General features: G+C 37.0%; 1 protein-coding gene across 1 annotated transcript in view; it reads left to right on the forward strand.

Annotated features, from left to right (window-relative positions):
- Positions 1–13,869, forward strand: part of LOC136042164 (complex I assembly factor TIMMDC1, mitochondrial-like) — a 46,873-nt gene that overhangs the window by 16,090 nt on the left and 16,914 nt on the right. Inside the window, exon 2 of the mRNA XM_065727090.1 lies at positions 6,435–6,600. Coding sequence (XP_065583162.1) covers positions 6,435–6,600 — 166 coding nt within the window. The remainder of the gene's footprint in view (positions 1–6,434; positions 6,601–13,869) is intronic.

A 13,869-nucleotide genomic window follows, 5' to 3' on the forward strand; every position in this document is an offset into this window, starting at 1 on the left:
GTATAGCTTCAAGAAGATTCGATGTGTCTTACTTATGAAGGTTTCATGTATCCTAACTATCTTACTTTACCATCTGTGTCTTCAGCTAAGCCACTTGCTCCAAGTAACTCATATATAGAGGAATATATCCGGGCATCTACAGTTAAAACTTTTGCATTTAATCCTAGTGTTGTCTTGCTAGCTGGACTAGAACTAACATCTGCAGTCAGTAACAACAAGGGAGGATTGCTATGTTTTCAGGTGCTTAGAAATCTTAATTTTTTGGTGTTCTACACTGGTATCTATGTCACAATATTATCAGGAATACATAGTTATTTCTTGTCGAGTATGTTTTATTTTTGAAGCATATTTACATGGTATTATTTGCGTCAATAAATATTGAATGAATTTAAGTTTTAAGAAACTGTATTTAAGCAATAGCATTTGAGTTTTATCTTCTGAGTAAACCTGAAACCTGGAGACAATAAAGTAAACCTGAAGACAATTACAGTATTTTGTCATTTGATGGTTTATATAAAGATATTTGTCTTATTAAACAAGCAATGACTGTATATATCTGCATATATAATTTTTTTCTTTAAAACAGTACTATAGTTCTATCTGAAAATTGACATACTACTATAATGAGATAGGAAATGGTGCCATATCAATAAATTTCTAAAGAAAAAGATAGGGAAACCAGAAGTCAAAAATCACCTTAGAAATCAAGCTCATAATTTATACAAAGATCATGTAAGTTTCATGAACAAAAAGCAACCATCTCTTTCAGAAATTCGTGAGACATTTACTTTTAAGCTTAGAAATGTTCACTATATCAGAGAAATTAGAACAGAATTTTCTTTTATAAGCAATCAGTATTCTTTTTAATAATAGGAAACAGAAGGAAGAAGATCCATCACTATTAGGATTATTGTCAGTGTTAGATGCTTTAGGATCATATTATTGAATTGGTCTGTTAACATTAGAAGCATTGGAACCATGTATGTCACCATAATAGACTGATCTTTCTTGAACTTATGTATATTACTTGTTTTTGCTGGCATCTATATAGGTACATTGACCCAAACCTCCATTTCTACCTCAAGGCAGTTCCCATAGGCCACAACCCCACTCAAGGTAAACATAGCCTACAGTTGTAGGCTAACTCTGAGTACGCACTTAACATATGCCATGCAAAGACCAAATGTAACACTACTGTTTTCAAATGTAAAAAAAATAATCTAGATAGGTCCCAGCTTTGAGAAGATTTATTTCCTCCTCCCAGTTCCCTGAATGTTTTTCATAAAATTTCTGCTGGGTAAAATTAGAGACGCCTGAACGCTAATATAGAGGACAGCCCTTTCATACCTCTGTTCCGCTTTGGGCTCTCTACAATTTTCTGTTTATCATTCTAAGATAATGTATGGGTAATAATGGTAATGGGTGAGGAAGTTTGAATATTACGTCCTTAAGTATATACATATCTTAAGTAATTATAAGCAAGTAAATAAGTAATTAGATTAACGACGCTTCTTGACTACCAAGGCTCCTGCGGTGGCTCTGCAACGTATTGCTACGGCAAGGTTCAAAGTCTACATCTCGTATCAAACAGTTCGTGGTAACGAACTGTAGTAAGGAGCGACCCGGCTCAATAGTAACCAAAACTCTAAAAAATGGAATTTTGATACCAATAGCTACATCAAAAGAATCGAATTTTAATGCTGGTTTTAAATATATAAGTTTCATTAAGTTTAGTCTTACCCATCAAAAGTTACGAGCCTGAGAAAATTTGCGTTATTTTAGAAAATAGGGGGAAACGCCCCCTAAAAGTCATAGACTCTTAACGAAAATCACACCATCAGATTCAGCGTATCAGAGAACCCTACTGTACAAGTTTCGAGCTCCTATCTACAAAAAGGTGGAATTTTGCATTTTTTGCCAGAAGGCAGATCACGGATGCGTGTTTATTTGTTTTTTTTTTTTTTTTCCAGGGGTGATCGTATCTACCCAGTTGTCCTAGAATTTTGCAAGAGGGCTAATTCTAACGGAAATGAAAATTTCTAGTGCCCTTTTTAAGTGACCAAAAAAAATTGGAGGGCACCTAGGCCCCTCCCACGCTAATTATTTTCCCAAAGTCAACGGATCAAAATTCTGAGATAGCCATTTCATTCAGCGTAGTCGAAAAACCTTAAAACTATGTCTTTGGGGACGACTTACTCCCCCACAGTCCCCGTGGGAGGGGCAACAAGTTACAAACTTTGACCTGTGCTTACATATAGTAATGGTTATTGGGAAGTATACGGGCGTTTTCAGGAGGATTTGTTTGGTTTGGGGGAGGGGTTGAGAAGAGGGGGATATGCTGGGGGAACTTTCCTTCGAGAATTTGTAATGGGAGAAGAAAATTTCCATGAAGGGAGAGCAGGATTTACTAGCATTATTAAAAAAAAAACAATTAAAAAATAAAAGTGAAAAAGCTTTTTCAGCTGGAAGTAAGGAACAGCAATAAAACTTAAAACAAACAGAAATTATTACCCATATGAGGCGATCACCTCCTTCTAATACCTCGCTCTTTACGCTAAAGTATTTTCGGTAATTTCAACTACTTATTCTACGGCTTTTGTGATTCAGGGGGTCATTCTTAATGAATTGGGATAAAATTTAAGCTTTAGTGTAAAGAGCGAGGTACTGACGATGGGGCGAATCCCCTCATATATGTAATAAAAACATGAGAATACAAAAGTTCTTTACGTAAGCTAATTTATAAGTTACGTAAATCTTTTACCAATAAAAAGATTCGTAAAAAATTAAAAGTTCTAGTTGCCTTTTTAATTAACCAAAAAATCGGGGGGCAACTAGGCTTCGTCCCCCGCTCTTTTTTTCTCAAAATCATTCGATCAAAATTATGAGAAAGCCATTGAGCCAAAAAAAATAAATATGCAAATTTCGTTTTAATTATTCCTCTGCTGAGAGCCAAAATCAAAACATGCATTGATTCAAAAACGTTCAGAAATTAAATAAAAAAACAAGTTTTTTCAACTGAAAGTAAGGAGTGACATCAAAACTTAAAACGCACAGAAATTACTTCGTATATGAAAGAGGCTGCTTCCTCATCAATGCCCCGCTCTTTACGCTAAAGTTTTTTACTGTTTTAGAAAGAAGAATTGAGAGAAAGAGTCAAACTTTAGCGTAAAGAGCGGGGCGTTGATGAGGAAGCAGCCTCTTTCATATACGAAGTAATTTCTGTGCGTTTTAAGTTTTGATGTCACTCCTTACTTTCAGTTGAAAAAACTTGTTTTTTTTATTTAATTACCAAACCAAGATCAAACCCAGGGCACCACGAAAGGACTTGTTTTTGACTTAATTATTTTTAGAGGTTAGGCTAGCTTCAATTTGAACTTTTGCTTGCCTACTTAAATGAACTTTTCCACTTGAAAGTAGAAACCAAGAAAAGAAGCTTGCAAAGCAACTTCAGATATCCCTTTCTGACTTAGACTATACCTTTTCACTTTCAGCTTTCATATCATACACTCTAGCTCAAAGACAACATGGCTGCCACTGAGTTCCAAGAGTTCTTAAAACTGGAAAATGTCTATGAAAGTTCCTAAGACAGCTCACAATTTCCTCTTTGACAAAGCTTAACAAACTCAGACAAAGAGACAGAGAGGAAAACTCAGACAAACTCAGACAAAGTTGCGTTAATACTTCAGCCATGTGGTCCAGCCTATTGTGTTAGTTTCCTGAAGAATGCAGCATAATTTTAGGGTACAGCTGCCAAGTTTTCTTGCAGCAAAAATTATCAGGAGTTAGCACTTTTGCTTATTACTGAGAAAATAGCACTAGATCATGGAATTTTCGTTTGGATAAGTCCCCTCCACTTGTGACGAGGCAAGAAGAGCTAAGAACCAAGAGCTCATATGGTATGAGCTCTAACAAAATTCTAAGAATCAATAGATTAATTTAAAAGGAAAATCAGAGGCTTAATGCCGGTCAGGATTTAAAATAAGAGCTCTTGAGTCACGATGCCCTTCTAAATATCAAAATTCATTAAGATCCGATCACCCACTCGTAAGTTATAAATACCTATTTTTTTCTAATTTTTCCTCCCCCTTTAGCCCCCCAGATGGTCGAATCTGGGAAAACGAATTTATCAAGTCAATTTGTGCAGCTCCCTGACACGCCTACCAATTTCATCGAACTAGCACGTCCAGAAGCACCAAACTCGCCAAATCACTGAACTCCTCCCCCCAACTCCCCCAAAGAGAGTGAATCCAGTACGGTTACGTCAATCATGTATCAAGGACATTTGCTTATTCTATCCACCAAGCTTCATCCCGATTCCTCCACTCCAAGTGTTTTCCAAGATTTCCCCCTCCAACTCCTCCCCCAATGTCAAAAGATCTGGCCGGGATTGAAAATAAGAGCTATGAGACATGAATTCCTTCTAAATACCAAATTTCATTAAGATCCGATCACCTGTTCGTAAGATAAAAATACCCCGATTTTCACGTTTTCCAAGAATTCCGGTTTCCCCTCCAACTCCCCCCAATGTCACAGGATCTGGTCGGAATTTAAAATTAGAGCTTTAAAGCACAAGATCCTTCTAAATAACAAATTTCATTAAAATCTGGTCACCCTTTCGTAAGTTACAAATACCTAAATTTTCAAAATTACCCCCCCCCCCCAACTCCACCAAAGACAGCAGATCCGGTCCGGTTATCTCAGTCACGTATCTTAGAGAGGTTTTTATTCTTCCTATCCAGTTTCATCCCGATCTCTCCGCTTTAAGTATTTTCTAAAATTTCCGCCTCCCCCCCAACTGCCCCCCCCCAATGACGCTGGATATGGTTGAGATTTAAAATAAGATATCTGAGTTACGAGGTCCTTCTAAATATGAAGTTTCATGAAGATTTGATCACTCCTTCGTAAATTAAAAATACGTCTTTTTTTCTAATTTTTCAGAATTACCCCCCCCCCCCCCCCAATATAGCGGATCTGTTAAATCACATATCTAAGACTTCTTCTTATTTTTCCCATCAAGTTTCATCCCGATCCCTCCAATCCAAGCGTTTTCCATGATTTTAGGTTCCCCCTCCCCAAACTCCTCCCAATGTCACCAGATCCGGTCGGGATTTAAAACAAGAGCTTTGAGACACAATATCCTTCTAAATATCAAATTTCATTGAGATCCGATCACCCATTCGTAAGTTAAAAATACCTCATTTTTTCTAATTTTTCAGAATTAACCCCCCCCCCCCAACAACCCAAAGAGAGTGGATCTGTTCCGGTTATGTCAATCATGTATCTAGGACATGTGCTTGTTTTTACCACCAAGTTTCATCCCGATCCCTCCAATCTAAGTGTTTTCCAAGACTTTAGGTTTCCCCCTCCCAACTCCACCCCCAATGTCACTAGATCCGGTCGGGATTCAAAATAACAGCTCTGAGACACGATATCCTTCATAACATCAAATTTCATTAAGATCTGATCAACAGTTCGTAAGTTAAAAATACTTCAATTTTTCTTTTTTCCAAATTAACGGGCCCCCCACTCCTCCCCCCAGATGGTCAAATCGGGAAAACGACTATTTCTAATTTAATCTGGTCCTGTCCCTGATATACCTGCCAAATTTCATAGTCCTAGCTTACCTGGAAGTGCTTAAAGTAGCAAAACCGGGACCAACAGACAGACCGACAGAATTTGTGACCAAGTGCCATAAAAAAACTAAACATGCACCATGACCAATTTCTTAGAAAAAATGCAAGATTTTTTCTTCATGGACTTTTTTGGACATCCTAAATCTAGTGGTGTAATTTTCACCAAGATTACCCCGTTTTTAGTTGTTTTTCTCTTTTTCTCAGAATTAAGCGAATTTTCTAACGTGGTAATTTTTTGATTGACAAGTTTAAAGTCTAAAGAATTTCATGTAATAGGTATATTGCAATAAACCCTGTTTTTGGATTTCAGTTCTTTTTAGCACAAATTAGTAATTGGTAATTTTCAAACAAACCACTTAGTGACTACTATTACTATGTTCATCCATACGAGAGAGAGGATTTTCATTTACTCTAGCTGGTCGTTACATCTATTCTGGAACTATATTCCATAAAGTGATTTTTATGCTCAATGTCATTATTCTTTTTTTTTTACAAATCTCACTCTTGTCGAAGAAAGGGGTATTTTCTTAAGGGATATTTACTTAAAGGATTACTAAAAGAGACATTTAATTTTATCCCAGATTTTCTGTTTTAGAGCTCGTAACATTTTGACTCATGAACATGAATATTGAAATTGTAATTCTCATCAAAAAATGTTTACTCATCATATTGGAAGAGCGTTGACTAAATCAATTCTTTGAATATGAGTTAATGTAAGGTGTGTATATTAATAAACAGCGTATTTTCTGTTTGTATACCAAAAAATAATTGATTCTGTTTATTCTGAAATTTCTGTTTTAGAGACCATAATATCTTGAGTCCAGAGCTGGAGTTCTCGAAATCTTCATTCTTTTATGGATTTTTCACTGGTGGTGTCATTGCAGGATTTCTCAAAGCTCACGAAACATTTGAAGATTTTGTGAAACATCACCAAGCCACACCTTTCACTAGCCAAAATGAAGCAAAGGTAAGTTTTTAATGGGCAGTTAAAATCCTTTTGTAGTAAAAAAGCGTTTCGAAGGCCAAAACGCATTTTTCAAAATATAGCCTTTTTTTAATGTAAATGCAAAAAAGACATTTTCCAATAGAAACGTAAAAAATGTATTTTCAAAGTGTAGGGGTTGATTATCTCCACTGCATAAATTTGTCTGCTACAGCTCTACAGTCCCATGTGAAGCATGTTCTTTTTTCTTTACAACATCACTGAAGTGTTTGCAATCCCTGAGGAAGTATGATTTTTTTTTGTCTTTTTATTATTTTTTTGAATCACTACGTAATTATAATATCAAGGGAACTATTTTTAGTATTGTTACAACTTGAATTTGACTTGCTTAATTTAAGACTTCTGCCTTGTAATGGGCATCGTAGAGATCGTCGCAACTTTACTGGTGGACCAATCTTCTGCTGTGACGGGGAATCTCCCCATCCCAACGTTGACCTTTTTGTGGAACCTCTTTCGGCTATCCGCTCACCTGGTCCAAGGTCTGCCACTTAGGAGTGACTAGCAATGTGATTGTGGGCCGTAGTTTTCCATGATTCGGGAGAAGGCTCTGTTCACATCTGGAAAAGTGCACAAACCATCGAAAGATTTGCTGGGTGATGTAAGTGGAGAATGAAACTTGGTGAGTAAGTGCAAGGAGTCTCCTGTCGTTCAAAAAATAGTTCGTTGAAAACTGTCAGCATCTGTCCACTGCATAGAGTAAGTCTGAGATCGTGAATGGAATGTGTGTGCGCATTTCCGTTTGCCTGTAAATGTGGCGAATTCTCCAAACGGCATCGCATCTTCTAACGACAGAAGAAGCTTTTACAATTCTGCTGCCATGGGGCTAATAATCGAAGTGACCCAGCCAACACATGCCGAGTTAATGACAACGTCAACGTGAGCTCCACAAACTGTAATGAATTCAGAGGATTTAAACGGGTATGGCGGTTTAACGTAGTTTTTGCCAATTTACTTTAAGCCCGAATTTTGTAGCTTCTTCCTTCAGGACATTGAAAGAATTTGTCAACTGATGTATAGAGTCAGCACACAAGCGCAAGGTCCTCCACGAAGTCGGCATTGTTCTGGATTCAATTTCAAAGCTGGGGGCCAACAGACAAGTTCTTGGTTGTTCGGGTCATAACGTTATCTATGGCATACTTTAACAGTTCAAAGGTGGAAGCGCACTCTTGTCATTTACTGGTTTTTATAGTAAATGCCGTGTTACGCTTCGTTAACTTGAACTTCTCTCGTCGAAGAGCCTATTGAGTAGCTGACAATGTTTGGCTCACAGCTCTGTAGAGCGTAATATTTGCCATAGGGTATCATTGTTGACAAAATCAAAGGCAACCATGATGTTTGTAAAGGCTATGTAAGCTCTCTTTTGGTATTCTCTTGTCTTCTGTAGCAATCACTGTAATATACAACTTTACAGTCTTTATAATTCTGCGTGAAGCATGATTATTTTAATCTCTTTTTTCAGTTACAATACTACTACAATATTTGTATTCCCAAGAGAAGCAGGATTTCCTTTTTTCTGTTACGCTCCAACAATGCAGCATTTATAACTTCAAGAGAACTCTTTTTTTTCTTATGTTACAGAGGATAATTAAACTTATGAACTGAAGTTAAACTGGTACAGGTCTGATATTCAAAGCAACCCCTGGCAAATGACAGACACCTTGTGTAAAATTCACCATGTATGGTTCTTGATCCACCAGCATTGATTAATGATTACTGGATTGTTGCTGTAAGTTTTTTTTTCTACCACACTAAATGAAACTAGTTAACTCTTGAATCATTGCAAAAAAGTGACTAAGTCCTAGCTCAGTGTATAAACGAACCAAGTCATGACAATGTGCAAAACTGAGCTATGTTGGGGCAACTAGTAAATAATGAGACAAATTGCTCTAGCTCAGAAACGATTTACTAAATAATTTAAAAACTCTGGCTATTTGTCAACACAGTCCTGATAAAATCTTTAAACTTGTCCTGCCTTTATTTTAATTTGTGTATGCCCCTGGCATCAAAGTTTTTAGATTGGTCTCAAAGCAACTTTTGCACCTGATGTTTAACTTCATCAAAGGATCGAAAACCATTCCTGTGCACAGTCTCTTTAAGGGGTCGAATTAAATAAAAGTCTGTTGAAAGAGGTTGGGCTAGTAAGGGTGGTTTGGAAGGATTTTCTACTCCCAGCTTTGAACTATTTCTGTATTTAGCAGTGACACATGTGGAAGCACATTTTCCTTGAGAAATGTCACATCTTTAATCAAGAGTCCACGACGTCTCCGTCGAGTGGAAAGGCTTGCTTTTTTGTGAGCATATCACTGTAATACTGTTTGTTAGTGGCTCATTGGTCTTCAGGACAGTCACAGTAGGTAGGCTCCTGTGAATTCCAGAATCCTATAAGTATAACTTAGCGCCTGTCATTTGAAATAAGCGTCGTAGACACCTGACTACACGTTTGATTTTTCTTCGTAATGATGCACTTCCACATGTGGCACTGCTAAATCAAAAACACAGTTTAAAAGTTGAGGTGGGAGATCCCTCTAAATACCCATACTGCCCTAACCTTGTCTTTCAGATTTTATTTTGTTTGGACCCCTTAAAGAGGCTCTACGCGGAGAAAATTTTCGATCCAGTGAAGAAGTTAAAAATTGGCTTTGAAATCTGTCAAAAGAATTTGGTGCCAGATACATACACAAATTAGATCAACGGCGGGATAGGTACATAGATGTTGTCGGGGACTGAGTTGAAAAGCAACCAAAGTCTTGAGTTGGTATTATTAATTGCTCCTGAGCTATAGCGATTTGTCTCATTACTTATTGAATGACCCTTAGTATTATTTCCGAAACACCACGTCAGTTTCATTGTTGTTACTGCATACTCTTACTGCTGTAGTCCAAAGGCCGTCTGCTGTAAAGTTTTTCTGCAAAAACCAGACTATAACTGTTAAAGGGTTGACTGTAACTGTTAAAGGATTGACTATAATTGTTGAAAGAAAAAATTTTACAAATTTTTTCAAGCTTTTTTTATGCACTGGTATAATTTTATTAGCAAATAGTATTGATCCTCTATTGTTTTTTTTTTACTATGTAAGCTGCACGGTGGAATATTAGACTTGGATCTTAAAGAAGGGTCTGTCAATAATCTGTTAAATTTCACAGAAAAATTTTGAGTTTCTTCTCTTTCATTAACCTTCGCAGCAAAAAAAAACCTTTTTCTTTAAATATTGCAAAAGGCTAGCTTATTCTTTTAAATTAAATAAAAAGCAATTTTTTTGAAATGTAATTAAAAAAGACATTAAAACTAAAATGAACATGAATAATCCGCACGTTAGGGAGGGGGGCTCCTCCCTTCTCAAACCTCTGTTTTTATCCAAAGATTTAATTCCGTGTCCTCATTCTTTAAGAATTAAATAAAAAAAAAACAAAACACTTTTTTCAACTGAAAGTAAGGAGCCACATTAAAACTTAAAACGAACAGAAATTACTTCGCATATGAAAGGGGCTGCTCTCTCCTCAACGCCCCGCTCTTTATGCTAAAGTTATACTCTTTCCCTCAACTCTACTTTTTAAAACAGTAAAAAACTCTAGCGTAACGAGCGGGGCGTTGAGGGAGGAGTAGCCCCTTTCATATACGAAGTAATTTCTGTTCGTTTTAAGTTTTAATGTCACTCATTACTTTCAGTTAAAAAAAAGTTGTTTTGTATTTAATTTCTGAACGTTTTTCAATTAATGCAGGTTTTGATTTTGGCTCTCCGCGGATGAATCATTAAAACGAAATTTGTATATTTATTTTTTGGCTAAATGGGTTTCTCATAGTTTTGATCGAATGATTTTGAGAAAAAAGGAGCGGGGGAGGAGGCTTAGTTACCCTCCAATGTTTTGGTTTCTTAAAAAGGCAACTAAAACTTTTAATTTTTTACGAACGTTTTTATTAGTAAAAGATATACGTAACTTACGAGTTAGCTTACGTAACGAACTTCTGTATTCGTATGTTTTTATTACGTATATGAGGGGGTTCACCCCCTCGTCAGTATCTCGCTCTTTACACTAAAGCTTGAATTTTGTCCCAATTCCTTAAGAATGACCCCTGAATCACAAATCCCGTAGAATAAATAGTTGAAATTACTAAAAATACTTTAGCGTGAAGAGCGAGGTACTAGGAGGAGGTGAACATCTTATATGCGTAATAATTTCTGTTTATTTTAAGTTTTAATGCTGCTCCACAATTTCAGTTGAAAAAACTTATCGTATTTATTTTTTCATCGTTTTTTTTTAATAATGCTAGAAAATCCTGCGCTCCGTACATGGAAATTTTCTTCCCCCATGACAAATTGCTCCATGGAACATATCCCCCTCTTTTTAACCCCTCCCCTCCCAACCAAAAAATCCCCCTTAAAACGTCTGTACACTTCCCAATAACCATTGCTATATGTATGCACTGGTCAAAGTTTGTAACTTGTAGCCCCTTCCCAGGGACTGTGGGTGAGTAAGTCGTCCCCAAAGACATAGTTATATGGTTTTTCGACTATGCTGAATAAAATGGCTATCTCAGAATTTTGATTCGGTGACTTTGGGAAAATAATTAGCGTGGGAGGTGGCCTAGGCGCCCTCCAATTTTTTAGTCACTTAAGAAGGGCACTAGAACTTTTCATTTCCGTTAGAATGAGCCTCCTCGCAACATTCTAGGACAACTGGTTTGATACGATCATCCCTGGGGAAAAGAAAAGAAAAACAAAACAAAAAAACAAATAAACACGCATCCTTGTTCTATTCTCTCGTGTTCTCCTCTATCTATCAACAAGGGAAAATAACTTTTTTTTATACATTCCTGAAAAGGGCTTATGCCAGCTGTGGCTGCCTCTCACTCAGACTATCAACTGCTTTGGCTTATCTCCAATTAGTCATGGGTTGATGACAGCTTGATTTAATTCGCTCTTTACTTTTGCTTGAATAAATTTCTTGTTTTTCTATTTAATTTCTGTTTGTTGTTCGTATTATACCGAGGGTTTCATCCCTCAAATTCATCTCTTTAAATGAGAATTTGGCTTTTGAATATCAGTGCTCCGAGAAAAAAAGCTTATTTAGTGCATTTGATTTTCGAAATAAAACCCAATTATCTAAATAAAACTCTCAAATACTAAATTAGCCCCCCCCTGCGTTTTTGCGAATTGGTGCCACTGCTGAGTAAATATAGTGATCAGACCCTCTAAAGGATCGTAAGTCAGTAACTTATGACACATGCTATGCCTCAGCTTTTGTGTGCGAGAGTTCTAGCTCCTCTGTAGTTGACCGGAGGAAATGTACAGCTTTGCCATGTTTCAGAATCTGAAAAATTCCAGCAGACATATATATATATATATATATGATTGAATGAATGTGTATTTTATAACCCATCAATAACACAAATGCATGGTGATGGAGTATCAAAAAAAGAAAAAGAAAGACACATTCAAAAATAGGAACAAATATATACAAGATAAAAACACGAATAAACTAGACTTTTCAAAAAAATAACCTTTTGACGACAAATTTACAGATAAATTATCCAGCTGTGTGATCGGGTCGAGAAGTCCGTAATTTTGTTTCAGTGCGTTGTTACGGGACCATATCGGAACACTCAGAAGAAACTCCGCATAACGAAAAAATAGCTTTCTAATCTGCTTCTTATCACTTTCGTTCAGAATAACTGTGAATGGAGCTAAGTACAAAACATGGGGAAGAACAACAGCATTATGCATTTTTGCGAGGAGTTTTTTGTCATATTTGCTTACGACAGCACTAAAGAAGCACAAGCAGCCCGGATTTTCTTTTCAGTTCTAGCCACCAATAACTTTCTTGTTGAAGATATTGAATCTTCAATAGGTAGACCTAGGTAAATAAGCTCTTGATACGGGGCAACGGATACTCCACCAAGATTCACTGAAGTTGAAGCCAGCTCAGACGGGCAATTAAACAGACGAACCTCAGATTTCCCAGCGTTAAGATCAATCTTTCTAAATTCACTCGACATCACATTAAAACTCTCCTCTAGACTAGACACTGACCGACCCAAGTTTAGCAAGTCATCTGCATAACATAATACTGACGCGTTAGTCGCTTTTACAACACACGAAATCGGTATGCTATCCTGAGCTGGCAGTATTATTATGCACCATTGGTGACGTAATTGCGCCCTGTTAAATACCTATATACACAGGGATATCAACCGAGACGATTGATCCCTCAATTTTCAGGCGCACCTTTAGGTGGCGATACATATAAAACAGCGGACCGACAAAATCAACCCCACGTCTAATCAGCTCTAACGTCGCCTGTGAATGAATCAATGAACCAAATGCATTACTAATATCATACGTACCAACAACCAAAATTTCTCCTTTCCCAACAGAGTCTACCAATACCGAACAAAGGGATCTCAGTGCCTGGAAGCACCCAAGCCCTCATCTGAAAACCGAACTGGAAGGGGGCATCTTACAAATCCTCTGAATATCATGAATAATCAACAGCTCAAAAATTTTTGATAATACGTTCGACACCGTAGTAGGACGATACGAATTACAACTAAAACTTGATTTACCATTTTTTAACATTGGTGTAATTACCCCAATACAAAGATTATCAGGCACAACCCCCGAACAAAATATCATCTGAAATAACAAAGCTAAATGCTCAAATACAAAGGCAGTACCCAATTCCAAATGTCGCGCACAAAGCCCATCGTACCCAGACGATGATTTTTTCTTCAGTTTTCTTACTATATCTTTAATCATACCAGACGAGACAACAACCCTGCCCGTTTTCGGCTGTGTCTGTAAAATACTTTCAATCTCTTTATCAAATTCAACTTGAGCGTTACTATGAGGGCACTTTGATTGCTCAGAAAAATGACTAACCCACTCAGATACAGGAATAACTCCAGAGCTCGGAACACCAGAAGGACTACGACGTAGCTTCCATGTCAAATTTAGATTTTCAGATATTTTGTTAGCACTATTAATTTCCACCTCTGCCATGTGCAGACTTAGTTCACGGTTGAATCTGTGTTTGCAAAATATATGAACCATTCACTGCGCCGGGTTTCGGCCTGCCACACTCGTTCCAGATTCTCAGCCAAACTTCGAGTCAGAGCACGCTTTTTGAAGTAGAGGGTTTGAAGACCAACCGAATTTTTTGGTTTTTACTTTAATACTCTTAACAGCCACGGACTATGCACATTTTAAAGCATGAATAATCTCTGCACAATAGGTAT

Source organism: Artemia franciscana, unplaced genomic scaffold (assembly GCF_032884065.1).
Source record: "Artemia franciscana unplaced genomic scaffold, ASM3288406v1 PGA_scaffold_74, whole genome shotgun sequence".
NCBI lineage: Eukaryota > Metazoa > Arthropoda > Branchiopoda > Anostraca > Artemiidae > Artemia > Artemia franciscana.